The 21394-nt window shown below is 35.0% G+C and overlaps 1 protein-coding gene across 1 annotated transcript in view; it reads left to right on the top strand.

Moving 5' to 3' along the window:
• Positions 1–21394, top strand: part of LOC310939865 (netrin receptor UNC5C-like) — a gene marked incomplete at both ends in the record, with an annotated part of 201882 nt that overhangs the window by 168752 nt on the left and 11736 nt on the right. The window contains 4 exons of the mRNA XM_083904714.1: positions 1941–2174; positions 4169–4318; positions 4406–4570; positions 6479–6657. Coding sequence (XP_083760840.1) covers positions 1941–2174; positions 4169–4318; positions 4406–4570; positions 6479–6657 — 728 coding nt within the window. The remainder of the gene's footprint in view (positions 1–1940; positions 2175–4168; positions 4319–4405; positions 4571–6478; positions 6658–21394) is intronic.

Below are 21394 nucleotides of genomic sequence, written 5' to 3'. Positions count from 1 at the left end.
ACAGCCGTGATTATCAGTAATAACAGATTTATACCCTACTGCTTTCCTGCCCCCCTTTGTATCGATTGGGCTCTTCCGTAGAAACACAACTCTGTATGAACTCTGATTCAAAACTCAATAATTGTATCACACTTGTGAGCAGAATGCACCACATTCACGCTCAAATGAGTTTGCGCACACACACGATTACTCATCGCCACTCGTGCAAACACAGATACTGTGTGTGTGTGTGTGTGTGAGAGAGCAATTGAGGATTCAGTAGTTATAGGAAAATAATACCGGGAGCCTCTGCATCCCTCTACACAAAGAACCACATGGATTTTTCATAATTCAGCCTGTGACAGAGAGCGGATGAAAGGATATGAGCAACAGCCAGATAATCACAGCAGGACAGGGCACATTTCACAGACAACAGCTCAGAACAAGTGCCAATCGTTCTCCTTATGGGGGGCATCTTGATCTACTTTCAGGCGTCGCGTGTAAAAGAGAAGACGCGCATTTACATTTCAATCACGAAAAATGTCGTCGCCAATGTGCTGAATCAAACATTCTGTATCACGGCGTGAAACGTCTCGTGTCTGGCGTGAGACGTTTCACTCTGTTTATTGTCTTATCAAAAGAGACGCAAGGTGAAATGATTCACTTTAAACATACCTAATCAAACTTGGTTAAAGATTTAAAAAAATAAATAAAAGTGAATAGTTTACACAACTCTTAACACATCAGTGCACCCACTGCATTAATAATAACAAAGGGCTGCATCAGACACAAACGACAACCTTGCTTACACAGGGGTTATTTGCATGGAGTTGAAATGGCTCCAAAAACCTGATTCAGTTGTGTTTTGTTAACAGACAGAATGTGGCTTAAAGCCTGTAAATTGTCAAACAGAGCCGGCCTTCAAATAATGCAGGTTTTAACAATAGTGGTCTGTACAAACATTTGAAGGCCACTCTCAAATAAAGTGAGGGGAACACTGTGGCTGTGTGTGTGTGTGTGTGTGTCGTCTGAATAATCTCCATTTATCCATCAGCAACGGAACAAACACTGATCAGCTGCGACGTTAAAGCCAGTTAATGTTTTAGTTCCGATCTGTGTGTTTGTTTTAGTCGAGCCAAAAGAATTCAAACTACAAAAATTGTAGGTCAGAGGAAACTTTTCAAAACGCAGGCGGTACGTTTACACGCACAGTTTAATCGAGCTAAGGCCATAGTCCGACTAAGACCGGCAATTGGACAACTTGCCGAGTCCGAGTATACATGCGGTGGAGAAAATTTGGCCATGTATGTCTTACTCCACCCCTGCAGGTGGCACTGTGTCTCTCTAGTGTATTTAATCAGTTTCCTGTTGATCTTTCAGTCCTACTAAGTAATCAGACTAAGAATTACATTATCCAAATATGTTAGTCTGACTAAGACTAGCTCGATTTTAGTCGGACTAACGTGTTTACATGACATTAAGAAAACCAAATTAGTCTGACTAATAAGAAAAACAAGTTATCTTAGTCTGACTACTAAGAAAACCAATTTATTATCTTGGTCTGACTAAAATCAGACTTTTAAACATGCCTGTAAAAACACTGACTGTTCTGCCTGCTCTGTTCAGTGATTATAGTGCATTTTCTTTAAATAGTATGACCCATGTCATACACAGTTTAGCCAAGACAGACTCTACATCTACATTTTTCGCAGCCTAGCCGAGCCCTTTCACAATAAAAGTCTTCCAGGGTCATCTGTCTCAAAACAAAGCCCTGTGTGAGTGGGATGAGTAAAGGCTCACCTTGTTAACTCACCTTCACCGTTTGGAAAAACATCACAACATAGCAGCATCAGCCACCCATCATGGACACAACATGATTCTCTGCGACACGTTTGACATTGTGTGCGTTTGTGTGTGTGTGTGTGTGTGTGTGTGTGTGTGTGTGTGTGTTATCCCCACAGGATGTGGTTGTCGTGGGAGAGGAAAACTTCACCACCCCCTGCTACGTGCAGATGGACTCGGAGGCATGTCACATCTTAACAGAGACGCTGGGGACTTACTGCCTGGTGGGCCAATCAATCAGCAAGGCAGCAGCTAAGAGGCTCAAACTGGCTGTTTTTGGACCCGTCTCCTGCTCAACTGTGGACTATCACATCAGGGTCTATTGTCTAGATGACACACAGGACGCACTCAAGGTGAAGTATTTGAGGTTTATAATTCAGACCCAATTTGGCTCAGTTGCAAACATAATGCAGTCACAGCAAAGTAATTGAAATTTAGTAAAGGTTTTGTTGTGTTTTTTTTGTGCGGTGAGGGATTTTGTTCACCCTTAACCGACACTTTGTACTTTTTCCTTTTCCCTTCCAAATGCATTTTGAACTAAGATTTATTATAGCTTGAATAGAAATGAGTCTCTGGAGTCAAATCTAGTCTTGTGGAAATGATGTGCGAGCGGCAGTAAACAAAACAGGGTCGTGCAGTGTCACAATAGAGAAGCGTTAGAATTTAAACAAGTTCAAAGGACATCTGATATGAGAGATTAACACTCGGTGATAATTTGAGTGTCAGCGTGGCAGGCGGCCATGTGCAGGCGCACAACAAACAACGGGCTTAACGTTTCAAACAAGCAGTCGTTGCACGAAAACAAAGTTGAGAGGTGGACTTTTAAATGATGGAGACTGTGTGTTGTATAATTGATCTGTTGCTGTTTCAAAGGGGGGGAAGTCTCTGCTGTATACAGTGGTGCTGCTGCGTAGGAAGATGATGGGAAGGAGGAATTGATTATTTTGAAAAGGTTGGAGGAGGCATCAGCAAGAGATGCTGATAACTTATTCATCCGCAGGAAAAAAACAATGTGCGCGTCCACGTGTGTGTTTGTTTGGACGAGTGATTTCTTTTCTTATATAAGCGTATGCACTCCGGTGACCCCGTAAATATGCTGATGTTATCAATGCGTTTTTATCGTTATGCGCGCAGGCTGCGCGCGTAGATGTTTTCATAGTGCTCTCGTTTAAGTCTGAAGCTCGACTACAATATGAAAAGACTGAGCAGAAAAAATCCCCACAGGACTTTGTGTGCAACGCACAACTGTATTTGTGAAACAATTGCAGCACAGCAAAGGAAAAACACGGTACTACTTTTTTTCTTTGGGGCAAAGTAAAACAAGGAAAAATATCATTCTTTAAGACGAGGAATCGAGGAAAATCGGTTTGATTGTTGTCGCATCAAAAGAAAAGAAGAAGGGGTAATATGTATATTACTTTTACCAGCAATAACATGCATTAAGATTGATTTTGCTATCGTGCGTATGCTTAATTTCTCCACTTTTTTGTGCTTTGATCTCTCTACACTTCAGTGTAGTTAACAGAGTTAAGTCGGGGGGGAAAGCACCTACTCAGATGTGTGATAGTATCTCAAGGGAAATTAAAACTTTTGATGTGTTCAAGTGTCTCGTCGTGCTGTTGTACTTCAAGGCGACTTTCAGCTCTTCAAAATGACATCACCTGCCGTAATTATGAGACAAATTAAAAGAGACGTATTATGTCAAATCAACTTTTTAATCATTTTAATGCTTATATTTGGGACTCTGGGGTCCCTATGAGTAGGAAAAGTGTGAAAAAAGATGACTCAGTCATGTTTTTGTGGTCTGCCTCAGGAGATGAAACACGCGATGTCACAATGAGACATTCCTGGAATTGTTGTCTCACGGAGCTCCGCTTTGTCCCTAAAAAACGAGAGACTGCAGGTGAGGGCGATAGTATCCGGAAGAGCGGAAGCCTGCGACGTGTTCTATTCTTGGCTGCACAGTGCAGCACAGAGTTCTACACAAACTTCCAGCCTCAGAGGATTTACTTTTTATACATGAGGGCAATGTGCCGGCTAGAGTAGAGTCAGTAAATGATTGCATTTCCAAATGCTAACTGCTGTTAGTTTCCGGAGCCTCATTGACGCTGATGTAGTTTCCTGTGTCTCATTTGCATTTAAAGAGACAAGCACTCAAAAGCGAGCATTCTGAACAGGGCTGTTTTGGCAGGGTGATTGTACTGCTGTGGTGCTTCATCCTTAAGGTATTTTTACCAAAGCATGTCACAGACATGTTCATTAGGACACCAGGGAACTAGAGAAAAAAGGTATAATATGTAATAATATGTAAGTATAAGCTTTCTTTCTTTTGTTTTTGTGGGCGTAGGAGGTTCTTCAAATGGAGACCCAGATGGGAGGGAAACTTCTTGACGAGCCAAAGACTCTGAACTTTAAAGACAGCTCACATAATCTGAGACTGTCGATCCACGACGTGCCGCACACGTACTGGAAGAGCAAGCTCATCGCAAAGTATCAGGTGAGCGAGTATGTAAACACGCGCCGTTACGACGCTAAGTACGCGGCTGAAAGATGTGTTGACTCGTGTGATTGCTTTCTATTTTAGGAGATCCCCTTCTACCAGGTGTGGAGTGGCAGTCAGAGAAGTCTCCACTGCACCTTCACCCTGGAGAGACTGAGCTCAGCCACCACAGAGATCAGCTGCAAACTGTGCGTACGGCAGGTGGAAGGAGAAGGACAGATCTTTCAGATCAGCAACACTTTGGAGGAGGTATGTGCTAAAAAAAAAAATCTGTGGGGAAGTCACACACAAGCGCAGCGAAAAGAAATGCAGTTGTTTTTGGGGCCATTTTCGCTGCAGGCTGTGTACACACAGATTCTGCAGAGGACGACTTTAACTCACGCTGGTCAAAAGTGCAGCAAGAAAAATGCTTACTAAAAATCGAACTGAACACAGACGAGCATTTTCTTTTTACAGCCTTGTACTAAAGCCACTAAAGGTCCTGAAGTCACTATGTTTTTTTCTTTTTTTTTGTTCTCTGTCAGACACTCAGCGCTCCCACAGATTTTCTGTGACTGTGTTCAATCATTCATACTGAGGTCAGAGGTCACATCACATGAGAGGAATGACTTCCCCCTTTGATTCTCGCTAAGCCATGTAACCACCAAGTCGTGAATGAATGTGTGTGTGTGTGTGTGTGGGCGTGAACGTGCAGCTGTGTCCATGTGTGAACAGCTTCGGTCAAAGTTCAGACAATTATTTTGGAAAGTCACTGCTCTGGATTCTGTTCACGGGTGATAGTGTTGCCCTTTTCTATTTTTGTTAACTCTTACTTAACCAGGTAAGCTTACAACCTGTTAGCGAGTAGCGACTTTGAGGTATCTTTTGGCAACACAACAGAAACATTCTCTTTCGTCTCGTTTGTAATCCCCAGAATATCATTTTGACGACAACACTGTTTGTTCCTTTGAGGGTTGTAAGGGGAGCTGCAGGTAATCCCAGCTACCTGGACATGATGTCACCAGCCAATTTACAGAGACAAACAAACCATTCACACTCATATTCTGCATGTGTTGGCCCATGAGAGGAATATCCACATTACATAACATGTAACAATATATATAGAACATATTATTGGCTGATATTCAGCTTGTAAATGCTCTCAGGTGCACAGATTATGTCGTAACGACACCGTTTCTAAGCTTTCTCCAAACCTAAACATTTAGCAGAGTTCACAAACACGGACAATTAACTTCCTTTATTTTTACGACCTCAATTGCAGCCCGAATAACTCAGGGAATGAAGCTTCTTTTTCTTTTTTTTCCCTCTCATGCTTTGCCAGTCTAAAATAGGCCAGGCAACTTGACTGTGAGTCATTGCTCATTCACAGCTTTCCTGTGAAGTGTATATCCGGTTAATGGAGTTGTGATATTTGCTTCTATTTGCTACTTTTCACGGAAGTGGATCATGAAATGCCCCCCCAAACTCCGAAATGATGACCTTTTTTTAAGGAGCTGACGATGACGACAATAATGGTTTAACCTGCAGTAACTCATTTTAACTCATTCGTGTACATGAGGTCATGCCTTGTATCATTTGAACCAGTGATTATTTGAACAATAAAAAGTAGATTTAAAGCATTTATTAGATATCTCTTTGCATTTGTCGCTTAATCAACAGCACTAAAGTGTAAATTGGAGCAAAGTAGAAGCAGTAAAACGTAATCATTCACATGAACAGTGGCTGTTGTTTCCCTCTGTCAGGTCACATTTATTAGACCGATTCCTCCTTTCAGCCCAGGAGTGGCAGATTAATGGGATGAGAAAGGGACAGAGATCGACAGTGAAGGGAGAGTGTGTGTGTGTGTGTGTGTGTGTGTGTGTGTGTGTGTGTGTGTGTGTGTGTGTGTGTGCGCGCACGCGTGCTTGAGGGCAGGTCTTTGTGTCTGTTTCACTCTTATACTAATTAGAAGATTAATCTGTAATTGATCAAACACAAGACTGACAGCGGAGGAAAATCAGAAGATGGAAATACATCAAAAATAGAAATATGATAAATGCCTCTCTAACATCCAGTGCTTAAGTATTCTATGTACACAACAAGTATGCAAAAACCTTCAATCTTCAAGAATAAACTTGAAGAGAAAAACAATTGACAAATTCTGTTCCGTCTTTCCAGGAGCTCCAGTGCATAGACACATCCCTGATGGATCCTGCCAGCAACATCACGACCTTAGTGGGGCCCAATGCCTTTCGCATCCCTTTATCCATCAGACAAAAGTTGTGTGGAAGTCTGGATGCACCACAGACCAGAGGCAATGACTGGAGGATGCTGGCCCACAAACTCAAGCTTGACAGGTGACACACAGACACACACCTTTACCTTCTTACCTATTTAGCTGCCCAAAGACATTCACGCATTGCTGCCCCATTTGTCCACATTTATTTATCCAAGTCTGCCCTGTAAACATATACAAGTAAATGTGGAAACAGTCTCAGTTACTTGTTTTTGAACCCAAGTTCATTTGCTGAACTCTGGTCCGCCTAAAAACATAGGTCTCGGTTCCCTTCAACGGAACCAAATGTAGGAAGCACACTTACAACGCAGGGCATATGTCGTTCACAAATGTTTCAATTTTTTAGAAGAAAATGTTTGTGCCAAAATCAGTCTAAAACGTCATTCTATACTATGTCGTCCCAATTTTGAGCATTTTTTGTGGTCCAACATTTCATCATTGCGTGGCTTTAAGCTTACACTTTTATTATATTGAGGCCCTTGCCCACAGTGTTGGAAACCTGCCTTTACCGGGACTTGAACCCCAGCTGTTCACATCAAAATCCGTCAACTAAACCACTAAGCTATACAAGCTTTGACAAAGACGTCATACTATACGATGCCATCCAAAAATGGTCAAAATTGGTCAAAAACGTCATAGTAGAGTATGCCGATCAAAAATGGTCAAAAACGTCAGTATAGTATGTCGTCCAAGAATGAAAAATGTTGGTCCAAAATTTGACAAAAACGACATACGATACTATGTCATCCAAAGTTGGTCAAAAACATCATAGTCGTCCAAAAAAGTAATACTGTCGTCCCAATTTTGAGGTCCAACATTTCATCATTATGTGGCATTAAGCTTACACTTTTATTATATTGAGGCCCTTGCCCACAGTGTTGGAAGCCTGCCTTTACCGGGACTTGAACCCCAGCTGTTCACATCAAAATCCGTCAACTAAACCACTAAGCTATACAAGCTGCTGTAGGTTGGGAGATCATACAGTGATACTATACTGTTGTCAAAAATCTTAAGTTTTTTTTTAATTAGAATTTTTGGGCTAAACTTTGAAAAAAACGTCATAGTACAGTATGCCGTTCAAAAATGGTCAAAAACATCAGTATAGTATGTCGTCCAAAAATGGTCAAAAACATCATAGTATAGTATGTCGTCCAAAAATGGTCAAAATTGGTCAAAAACGTCATTGTATGGTATGTCGTCCAGAAATGGTCAAAAACGTCATAGTATAGTATGTCGTTCAAAAATGTTCAAAATTGGTCTTAAACGTCATAGTATACTATGTCGTCCAAAATGTGACAATTTTTGAAAAAAAAATGTTGGTCCAAAACTTGACAAAAACGTCATACTATACTATGTCGTCCAAAATGTGACCATTTTTGGAAAAAAAGAATTTGGTCAAAAATTTGACAAAAACGTCATACTATGTCGTCCAAAATCTGACAATTTTTTGAAAAACATTTTTTTGGTCCAAAACTTGACAAAAACGTCACACTATACTATGTAGTACGTCAAACTATACTATGTCTCCAAAATGTGACCATTTTTGGAGAAAAAAAATTTGGTCCAAAATTGGACAAAAACGACATACTATACTATGTCGTCCAAAATCTGACCATTTTTTTAAAACATTTTTTTGGTCCAAAACTTGACAAAAAACGTCACACTATACTATGTAGTACCTTATACTATACTATGTCTCCAAAATGTGACCATTTTTAGAGAAAAAAAAATTTGGTCCAAAATTGGACAAAAACATCATACTATACTATGTCGTCCAAAATCTGACCATTTTTTTGAAAAACTTTTTTTTGGTCCTAAACTTGACAAAAACGTCACACTATACTATGTAGTACCTTATACTATACTATGTCTCCAAAATGTGACCATTTTTGGAGAAAAAGAATTTGGTCCAAAATTGGACAAAAACGACATACTATACTATGTCGTCCAAAATCTGACCATTTTTTTGAAAAACGTTTTTTTGGTCCTAAACTTGACAAAAACGTCACACTATACTATGTAGTACCTTATACTATACTATGTCTCCAAAATGTGACCATTTTTGGAGAAAAAGAATTTGGTCCAAAATTGGACAAAAACGACATACTATACTATGTCTTCCAAAATCTGACCATTTTTTTGAAAAACGTTTTTTTGGTCCTAAACTTGACAAAAACGTCACACTATACTATGTAGTACGTTATACTATACTATGTCTCCAAAATGTGACCATTTTTAGAGAAAAAAAATTTGGTCCAAAATTGGACAAAAACGACATACTATATACTATGTCGTCCAAAATCTGACCATTTTTTTGAAAAACGTTTTTTTGGTCCTAAACTTGACAAAAACGTCACACTATACTATGTAGTACTTCATACTATACTATGTCTCCAAAATGTGACCATTTTTGGAGAAAAAAAATTTGGTCCAAAATTGGACAAAAACGACATACTACACTATGTCGTCCAAAATCTGACCATTTTTTTGAAAAACGTTTTTTTGGTCCTAAACTTGACAAAAACGTCACACTATACTATGTAGTACCTTATACTATACTATGTCTCCAAAATGTGACCATTTTTGGAGAAAAAACATTTGGTCCAAAATTGGACAAAAACGACATACTATACTATGTCGTCCAAAATCTGACCATTTTTTTGAAAAACGTTTTTTTGGTCCGAAACTTGACAAAAACGTCACACTATACTATGTAGTACTTCATACTATACTATGTCTCCAAAATGTGACCATTTTTAGAGAAAAAACATTTGGTCCAAAATTGGACAAAAACGACATACTATACTATGTCGTCCAAAAACTGACCATTATTTTGAAAAACTTTTTTTGGTCCTAAACTTAACAAAAACGTCACACTATACTATGTAGTACGTTATACTATACTATGTCTCCAAAATGTGACCATTTTTAGAGAAAAAAAATTTGGTCCAAAATTGGACAAAAACGACATACTATACTATGTCGTCCAAAATCTGACCATTTTTTTGAAAAACTTTTTTTGGTCCTAAACTTGACAAAAACGTCACACTATACTATGTAGTACTTCATACTATACTATGTCTCCAAAATGTGACCATTTTTAGAGAAAAAAAATTTGGTCCAAAATTGGACAAAAACGACATACTATACTATGTCGTCCAAAATCTGACCATTTTTTTGAAAAACGTTTTTTTGGTCCTAAACTTGACAAAAACGTCACACTATACTATGTAGTACCTTATACTATACTATGTCTCCAAAATGTGACCATTTCTGGGGAAAAAACATTTGGTCCAAAATTGGACAAAAACGACATACTATACTATGTCGTCCAAAATCTGACCATTTTTTTGAAAAACTTTTTTTGGTCCTAAACTTGACAAAAACGTCACACTATACTATGTAGTACGTTATACTATACTATGTCTCCAAAATGTGACCATTTTTAGAGAAAAAAAATTTGGTCCAAAATTGGACAAAAACGACATACTATACTATGTCGTCCAGAATCTGACCATTTTTTTGAAAAACTTTTTTTGGTCCTAAACTTGACAAAAACGTCACACTATACTATGTAGTACCTTATACTATACTATGTCTCCAAAATGTGACCATTTTTAGAGAAAAAAAATTTGGTCCAAAATTGGACAAAAACGACATACTATACTATGTCGTCCAAAATCTGACCATTTTTTTGAAAAACGTTTTTTTGGTCCTAAACTTGACAAAAACGTCACACTATACTATGTAGTACGTTATACTATACTATGTCTCCAAAATGTGACCATTTTTAGAGAAAAAAAATTTGGTCCAAAATTGGACAAAAACGACATACTATACTGTGTCGTCCAAAGTCTGACCATTTTTTTGAAAAACGTTTTTTTGGTCCTAAACTTGACAAAAACGTCACACTATACTATGTAGTACTTCATACTATACTATGTCTCCAAAATGTGACCGTTTTTGGAGAAAAAAAATTTGGTCCAAAATTGGACAAAAACGACATACTATACTATGTCGTCCAAAATCTGACCATTTTTTTGAAAAACGTTTTTTTGGTCCTAAACTTGACAAAAACGTCACACTATACTATGTAGTACCTTATACTATACTATGTCTCCAAAATGTGACCATTTTTGGAGAAAAAACATTTGGTCCAAAATTGGACAAAAACGACATACTATACTATGTCGTCCAAAATCTGACCATTTTTTTGAAAAACGTTTTTTTGGTCCTAAACTTGACAAAAACGTCACACTATACTATGTAGTACCTTATACTATACTATGTCTCCAAAATGTGACCATTTTTAGAGAAAAAAAATTTGGTCCAAAATTGGACAAAAACGACATACTATATACTATGTCGTCCAAAATCTGACCATTTTTTTGAAAAACGTTTTTTTGGTCCTAAACTTGACAAAAACGTCACACTATACTATGTAGTACTTCATACTATACTATGTCTCCAAAATGTGACCATTTTTGGAGAAAAAAAATTTGGTCCAAAATTGGACAAAAACGACATACTATACTATGTCGTCCAAAATCTGACCATTTTTTTGAAAAACGTTTTTTTGGTCCTAAACTTGACAAAAACGTCACACTATACTATGTAGTACCTTATACTATACTATGTCTCCAAAATGTGACCATTTTTGGAGAAAAAACATTTGGTCCAAAATTGGACAAAAACGACATACTATACTATGTCGTCCAAAATCTGACCATTTTTTTGAAAAACGTTTTTTTGGTCCGAAACTTGACAAAAACGTCACACTATACTATGTAGTACTTCATACTATACTATGTCTCCAAAATGTGACCATTTTTAGAGAAAAAAAATTTGGTCCAAAATTGGACAAAAACGACATACTATACTATGTCGTCCAAAAACTGACCATTATTTTGAAAAACTTTTTTTGGTCCTAAACTTAACAAAAACGTCACACTATACTATGTAGTACGTTATACTATACTATGTCTCCAAAATGTGACCATTTTTAGAGAAAAAAAATTTGGTCCAAAATTGGACAAAAACGACATACTATACTATGTCGTCCAAAATCTGACCATTTTTTTGAAAAACTTTTTTTGGTCCTAAACTTGACAAAAACGTCACACTATACTATGTAGTACTTCATACTATACTATGTCTCCAAAATGTGACCATTTTTAGAGAAAAAAAATTTGGTCCAAAATTGGACAAAAACGACATACTATACTATGTCGTCCAAAATCTGACCATTTTTTTGAAAAACGTTTTTTTGGTCCTAAACTTGACAAAAACGTCACACTATACTATGTAGTACCTTATACTATACTATGTCTCCAAAATGTGACCATTTTTAGAGAAAAAAAATTTGGTCAAAAATTTGACAAAAACAACATACTATACTATGTCTTCCAAAATCTGACCATTTTTTTGAAAAACTTTTTTTGGTCCTAAACTTGACAAAAACGTCACACTATACTATGTAGTACGTTATACTATACTATGTCTCCAAAATGTGACCATTTTTAGAGAAAAAAAATTTGGTCCAAAATTGGACAAAAACGACATACTATACTATGTCGTCCAGAATCTGACCATTTTTTTGAAAAACTTTTTTTGGTCCTAAACTTGACAAAAACGTCACACTATACTATGTAGTACCTTATACTATACTATGTCTCCAAAATGTGACCATTTTTAGAGAAAAAAAATTTGGTCCAAAATTGGACAAAAACGACATACTATACTATGTCGTCCAAAATCTGACCATTTTTTTGAAAAACGTTTTTTTGGTCCTAAACTTGACAAAAACGTCACACTATACTATGTAGTACGTTATACTATACTATGTCTCCAAAATGTGACCATTTTTAGAGAAAAAAAATTTGGTCCAAAATTGGACAAAAACGACATACTATACTGTGTCGTCCAAAGTCTGACCATTTTTTTGAAAAACGTTTTTTTGGTCCTAAACTTGACAAAAACGTCACACTATACTATGTAGTACTTCATACTATACTATGTCTCCAAAATGTGACCGTTTTTGGAGAAAAAAAATTTGGTCCAAAATTGGACAAAAACGACATACTATACTATGTCGTCCAAAATCTGACCATTTTTTTGAAAAACGTTTTTTTGGTCCTAAACTTGACAAAAACGTCACACTATACTATGTAGTACCTTATACTATACTATGTCTCCAAAATGTGACCATTTTTGGAGAAAAAACATTTGGTCCAAAATTGGACAAAAACGACATACTATACTATGTCGTCCAAAATCTGACCATTTTTTTGAAAAACGTTTTTTTGGTCCGAAACTTGACAAAAACGTCACACTATACTATGTAGTACCTTATACTATACTATGTCTCCAAAATGTGACCATTTTTAGAGAAAAAAAATTTGGTCCAAAATTGGACAAAAACGACATACTATATACTATGTCGTCCAAAATCTGACCATTTTTTTGAAAAACGTTTTTTTGGTCCTAAACTTGACAAAAACGTCACACTATACTATGTAGTACTTCATACTATACTATGTCTCCAAAATGTGACCATTTTTGGAGAAAAAAAATTTGGTCCAAAATTGGACAAAAACGACATACTATACTATGTCGTCCAAAATCTGACCATTTTTTTGAAAAACGTTTTTTTGGTCCTAAACTTGACAAAAACGTCACACTATACTATGTAGTACCTTATACTATACTATGTCTCCAAAATGTGACCATTTTTGGAGAAAAAACATTTGGTCCAAAATTGGACAAAAACGACATACTATACTATGTCGTCCAAAATCTGACCATTTTTTTGAAAAACGTTTTTTTGGTCCGAAACTTGACAAAAACGTCACACTATACTATGTAGTACTTCATACTATACTATGTCTCCAAAATGTGACCATTTTTAGAGAAAAAAAATTTGGTCCAAAATTGGACAAAAACGACATACTATACTATGTCGTCCAAAAACTGACCATTATTTTGAAAAACTTTTTTTGGTCCTAAACTTAACAAAAACGTCACACTATACTATGTAGTACGTTATACTATACTATGTCTCCAAAATGTGACCATTTTTAGAGAAAAAAAATTTGGTCCAAAATTGGACAAAAACGACATACTATACTATGTCGTCCAAAATCTGACCATTTTTTTGAAAAACTTTTTTTGGTCCTAAACTTGACAAAAACGTCACACTATACTATGTAGTACTTCATACTATACTATGTCTCCAAAATGTGACCATTTTTAGAGAAAAAAAATTTGGTCCAAAATTGGACAAAAACGACATACTATACTATGTCGTCCAAAATCTGACCATTTTTTTGAAAAACGTTTTTTTGGTCCTAAACTTGACAAAAACGTCACACTATACTATGTAGTACCTTATACTATACTATGTCTCCAAAATGTGACCATTTCTGGGGAAAAAACATTTGGTCCAAAATTGGACAAAAACGACATACTATACTATGTCGTCCAAAATCTGACCATTTTTTTGAAAAACTTTTTTTGGTCCTAAACTTGACAAAAACGTCACACTATACTATGTAGTACGTTATACTATACTATGTCTCCAAAATGTGACCATTTTTAGAGAAAAAAAATTTGGTCCAAAATTGGACAAAAACGACATACTATACTATGTCGTCCAGAATCTGACCATTTTTTTGAAAAACTTTTTTTGGTCCTAAACTTGACAAAAACGTCACACTATACTATGTAGTACCTTATACTATACTATGTCTCCAAAATGTGACCATTTTTAGAGAAAAAAAATTTGGTCCAAAATTGGACAAAAACGACATACTATACTATGTCGTCCAAAATCTGACCATTTTTTTGAAAAACGTTTTTTTGGTCCTAAACTTGACAAAAACGTCACACTATACTATGTAGTACGTTATACTTTACTATGTCTCCAAAATGTGACCATTTTTAGAGAAAAAAAATTTGGTCCAAAATTGGACAAAAACGACATACTATACTGTGTCGTCCAAAGTCTGACCATTTTTTTGAAAAACGTTTTTTTGGTCCTAAACTTGACAAAAACGTCACACTATACTATGTAGTACTTCATACTATACTATGTCTCCAAAATGTGACCATTTTTGGAGAAAAAAAATTTGGTCCAAAATTGGACAAAAACGACATACTATACTATGTCGTCCAAAATCTGACCATTTTTTTGAAAAACGTTTTTTTGGTCCTAAACTTGACAAAAACGTCACACTATACTATGTAGTACGTTATACTATACTATGTCTCCAAAATGTGACCATTTTTAGAGAAAAAAAATTTGGTCCAAAATTGGACAAAAACGACATACTATACTGTGTCGTCCAAAGTCTGACCATTTTTTTGAAAAACGTTTTTTTGGTCCTAAACTTGACAAAAACGTCACACTATACTATGTAGTACTTCATACTATACTATGTCTCCAAAATGTGACCGTTTTTGGAGAAAAAAAATTTGGTCCAAAATTGGACAAAAACGACATACTATACTATGTCGTCCAAAATCTGACCATTTTTTTGAAAAACGTTTTTTTGGTCCTAAACTTGACAAAAACGTCACACTATACTATGTAGTACCTTATACTATACTATGTCTCCAAAATGTGACCATTTTTGGAGAAAAAACATTTGGTCCAAAATTGGACAAAAACGACATACTATACTATGTCGTCCAAAATCTGACCATTTTTTTGAAAAACGTTTTTTTGGTCCTAAACTTGACAAAAACGTCACACTATACTATGTAGTACCTTATACTATACTATGTCTCCAAAATGTGACCATTTTTAGAGAAAAAAAATTTGGTCCAAAATTGGACAAAAACGACATACTATATACTATGTCGTCCAAAATCTGACCATTTTTTTGAAAAACGTTTTTTTGGTCCTAAACTTGACAAAAACGTCACACTATACTATGTAGTACTTCATACTATACTATGTCTCCAAAATGTGACCATTTTTGGAGAAAAAAAATTTGGTCCAAAATTGGACAAAAACGACATACTATACTATGTCGTCCAAAATCTGACCATTTTTTTGAAAAACGTTTTTTTGGTCCTAAACTTGACAAAAACGTCACACTATACTATGTAGTACCTTATACTATACTATGTCTCCAAAATGTGACCATTTTTGGAGAAAAAACATTTGGTCCAAAATTGGACAAAAACGACATACTATACTATGTCGTCCAAAATCTGACCATTTTTTTGAAAAACTTTTTTTGGTCCGAAACTTGACAAAAACGTCACACTATACTATGTAGTACTTCATACTATACTATGTCTCCAAAATGTGACCATTTTTAGAGAAAAAAAATTTGGTCCAAAATTGGACAAAAACGACATACTATACTATGTCGTCCAAAAACTGACCATTATTTTGAAAAACTTTTTTTGGTCCTAAACTTAACAAAAACGTCACACTATACTATGTAGTACGTTATACTATACTATGTCTCCAAAATGTGACCATTTTTAGAGAAAAAAAATTTGGTCCAAAATTGGACAAAAACGACATACTATACTATGTCGTCCAAAATCTGACCATTTTTTTGAAAAACGTTTTTTTGGTCCTAAACTTGACAAAAACGTCACACTATACTATGTAGTACCTTATACTATACTATGTCTCCAAAATGTGACCATTTTTAGAGAAAAAAAATTTGGTCCAAAATTGGACAAAAACAACATACTATACTATGTCGTCCAAAATCTGACCATTTTTTTGAAAAACGTTTTTTTGGTCCTAAACTTGACAAAAATGTCACACTATACTATGTAGTACCTTATACTATAATATGTCTCCAAAATGTGACCATTTTTAGAGAAAAAAAATTTGGTCCAAAATTGGACAAAAACGTCATACTATACTATGTCATCCAAAGTTGGTCAAAAACATCATAGTCGTCCAAAAACGTCATACTGTCGTCCCAATTTTGAGGTCCAAAATTTCATTATTACGTGGCATTAAGCTTACACTTTATTATATTGAGGCCCTTGCCCACAGTGTTGGAAACCTGCCTTTACCGGGACTTGAACCCCAGCTGTTCACATCAAAATCCGTCAACTAAACCACTAAGCTATACAAGCTGCTGGAAGTTAGTAGATCAAACAGTCATACTATACTATGTCGTCCAAAATCTGACCATTTTTTAAAAAAACGTTTTTTTGGTCCTAAACTTGACAAAAACGTCACACTATACTATGTAGTACGTTATACTATACTATGTCTCCAAAATGTGACCATTTTTGGAGAAAAAAAATTTGGTCCAAAATTGGACAAAAACGACATACTATACTATGTCGTCCAAAATCTGACCATTTTTTTGAAAAACGTTTTTTTGGTCCTAAACTTGACAAAAACGTCACACTATACTATGTAGTACCTTATACTATACTATGTCTCCAAAATGTGACAATTTTTAGAGAAAAAAAATTTGGTCCAAAATTGGACAAAAACGACATACTATACTATGTCGTCCAAAATCTGACCATTTTTTTGAAAAACGTTTTTTTGGTCCTAAACTTGACAAAAACGTCACACTATACTATGTAGTACCTTATACTATACTATGTCTCCAAAATGTGACCATTTTTAGAGAAAAAAAATTTGGTCCAAAATTGGACAAAAACAACATACTATACTATGTCGTCCAAAATCTGACCATTTTTTTGAAAAACGTTTTTTTGGTCCTAAACTTGACAAAAATGTCACACTATACTATGTAGTACCTTATACTATAATATGTCTCCAAAATGTGACCATTTTTAGAGAAAAAAAATTTGGTCCAAAATTGGACAAAAACGTCATACTATACTATGTCATCCAAAGTTGGTCAAAAACATCATAGTCGTCCAAAAACGTCATACTGTCGTCCCAATTTTGAGGTCCAAAATTTCATTATTACGTGGCATTAAGCTTACACTTTATTATATTGAGGCCCTTGCCCACAGTGTTGGAAACCTGCCTTTACCGGGACTTGCTGTTCACATCAAAATCCGTCAACTAAACCACTAAGCTATACAAGCTGCTGGAAGTTAGTAGATCAAACAGTCATACTATACTATGTCGTCCAAAATCTGACCATTTTTTTAAAAAACGTTTTTTTGGTCCTAAACTTGACAAAAACGTCACACTATACTATGTAGTACGTTATACTATACTATGTCTCCAAAATGTGACCATTTTTGGAGAAAAAAAATTTGGTCCAAAATTGGACAAAAACGACATACTATACTATGTCGTCCAAAATCTGACCATTTTTTTGAAAAACGTTTTTTTGGTCCTAAACTTGACAAAAACGTCACACTATACTATGTAGTACGTCATACTATACTATGTTTCCAAAATGTGACCATTTTTAGAAAAAAAAATTTGGTCCAAAATTGGACAAAAACGACATACTATACTATGTCGTCCAAAATCTGACCATTTTTTTGAAAAACGTTTTTTTGGTCCTAAACTTGACAAAAACGTCACACTATACTATGTAGTACCTTATACTATACTATGTCTCCAAAATGTGACAATTTTTAGAGAAAAAAAATTTGGTCCAAAATTGGACAAAAACGACATACTATACTATGTCGTCCAAAATCTGACCATTTTTTTGAAAAACGTTTTTTTGGTCCTAAACTTGACAAAAACGTCACACTATACTATGTAGTACCTTATACTATACTATGTCTCCAAAATGTGACCATTTTTAGAGAAAAAAAATTTGGTCCAAAATTTGACAAAAACGACATACTATACTATGTCGTCCAAAATCTGACCATTATTTTGAAAAACGTTTTTTTGGTCCTAAACTTGACAAAAATGTCACACTATACTATGTAGTACCTTATACTATAATATGTCTCCAAAATGTGACCATTTTTAGAGAAAAAAAATTTGGTCCAAAATTGGACAAAAACGTCATACTATACTATGTCATCCAAAGTTGGTCAAAAACATCATAGTCGTCCAAAAACGTCATACTGTCGTCCCAATTTTGAGGTCCAAAATTTCATTATTACGTGGCATTAAGCTTACACTTTATTATATTGAGGCCCTTGCCCACAGTGTTGGAAACCTGCCTTTACCGGGACTTGAACCCCAGCTGTTCACATCAAAATCCGTCAACTAAACCACTAAGCTATACAAGCTGCTGGAAGTTGGTAGATCAAACAGTCATACTATACTATGTAGTACGTTATACTATACTATGTCTCCAAAATGTGACCATTTTTAGAGAAAAAAAATTTGGTCCAAAATTGGACAAAAACGACATACTATACTATGTCGTCCAAAATCTGACCATTTTTTTGAAAAACGTTTTTTTGGTCCTAAACTTGACAAAAACGTCACACTATACTATGTAGTACCTTATACTATACTATGTCTCCAAAATGTGACCATTTTTGGAGAAAAAAAATTTGGTCCAAAATTGGACAAAAACGACATACTATACTATGTCGTCCAAAATCTGACCATTTTTTTGAAAAACTTTTTTTGGTCCTAAACTTGACAAAAACGTCACACTATACTATGTAGTACCTTATACTATACTATGTCTCCAAAATGTGACCATTTTTAGAGAAAAAAAATTTGGTCCAAAATTGGACAAAAACGACATACTATACTATGTCGTCCAAAATCTGACCATTTTTTTGAAAAACTTTTTTTGGTCCTAAACTTGACAAAAACGTCACACTATACTATGTAGTACCTTATACTATACTATGTCTCCAAAATGTGACCATTTTTAGAGAAAAAAAATTTGGTCCAAAATTGGACAAAAACGACATACTATACTATGTCGTCCAAAATCTGACCATTTTTTTGAAAAACGTTTTTTTGGTCCTAAACTTGACAAAAACGTCACACTATACTATGTAGTACCTTATACTATACTATGTCTCCAAAATGTGACCATTTTTAGAGAAAAAAAATTTGGTCAAAAATTTGACAAAAACGACATACTATACTATGTCTTCCAAAATCTGACCATTTTTTTGAAAAACTTTTTTTAGTCCTAAACTTGACAAAAACGTCACACTATACTATGTAGTACCTTATACTATACTATGTCTCCAAAATGTGACCATTTTTAGAGAAAAAAAATTTGGTGCAAAATTGGACAAAAACGACATACTATACTATGTCGTCCAAAATCTGACCATTTTTTTGAAAAACCTTTTTTTGGTCCTAAACTTGACAAAAACGTCACACTATACTATGTAGTACATTATACTATACTATGTCTCCAAAATGTGACCATTTTTAGAGAAAAAAAATTTGGTCCAAAATTGGACAAAAACGTCACACTATACTATGTAGTACCTTATACTATACTATGTCTCCAAAATGTGACCATTTTTAGAGAAAAAAAATTTGGTCCAAAATTGGACAAAAACGACATACTATACTATGTAGTACTTCATACTATACTATGTCTCCAAAATGTGACAATTTTTAGAGAAAAAAAATTTGGTCCAAAATTGGACAAAAACGTCACACTATACTATGTAGTACATTATACTATACTATGTCTCCAAAATGTGACCATTTTTAGAGAAAAAAAATTTGGTCCAAAATTGGACAAAAACGACATACTATACTATGTCGTCCAAAATCTGACCACTTTTTTTGAAAAACGTTTTTTTGGTCCTAAACTTGACAAAAACGTCACACTATACTATGTAGTACCTTATACTATACTATGTCTCCAAAATGTGACCATTTTTGGAGAAAAAAAATTTGGTGCAAAATTGGACAAAAACGACATACTATACTATGTCGTCCAAAATCTGACCATTTTTTTGAAAAACGTTTTTTTGGTCCTAAACTTGACAAAAACGTCACACTATACTATGTAGTACCTTATACTATACTATGTCTCCAAAATGTGACAATTTTTAGAGAAAAAAAATTTGGTCCAAAATTGGACAAAAACGACATACTATACTATGTCGTCCAAAATCTGACCATTTTTTTGAAAAACGTTTTTTTGGTCCTAAACTTGACAAAAACGTCACACTATACTATGTAGTACGTTATACTATACTATGTCTCCAAAATGTGACCATTTTTAGAGAAAAAAAATTTGGTCCAAAATTGGACAAAAACGACATACTATACTATGTCGTCCAAAATCTGACCATTTTTTTGAAAAACGTTTTTTTGGTCCTAAACTTGACAAAAACGTCACACTATACTATGTAGTACCTTATACTATACTATGTCTCCAAAATGTGACCATTTCTGGGGAAAAAACATTTGGTCCAAAATTGGACAAAAACGACATACTATACTATGTCGTCCAAAATCTGACCATTTTTTTGAAAAACGTTTTTTTGGTCCTAAACTTGACAAAAACGTCACACTATACTATGTAGTACCTTATACTATAATATGTCTCCAAAATGTGACCATTTTTGGAGAAAAAAAATTTGGTCCAAAATTGGACAAAAACGACATACTATACTATGTTGTCCAAAATCTGACCATTTTTTTGAAAAACGTTTTTTTGGTCCTAAACTTGACAAAAACGTCACACTATACTATGTAGTACGTTATACTATACTATGTCTCCAAAATGTTACCATTTTTAGAGAAAAAAAATTTGGTCCAAAATTGGACAAAAACGACATACTATACTATGTCGTCCAAAATCTGACCATTTTTTTGAAAAACGTTTTTTTGGTCCTAAACTTGACAAAAACGTCACACTATACTATGTAGTACCTTATACTATACTATGTCTCCAAAATGTGACCATTTTTAGAGAAAAAAA

The sequence above is a fragment of the Microchirus variegatus genome (genome assembly GCF_963457635.1).
Source record: "Microchirus variegatus genome assembly, chromosome: 18".
Lineage (NCBI taxonomy): Eukaryota > Metazoa > Chordata > Actinopteri > Pleuronectiformes > Soleidae > Microchirus > Microchirus variegatus.
Note: the sequence above shows the minus strand (reverse complement) of the source record. Positions and strands in the feature narration are given on the sequence as shown.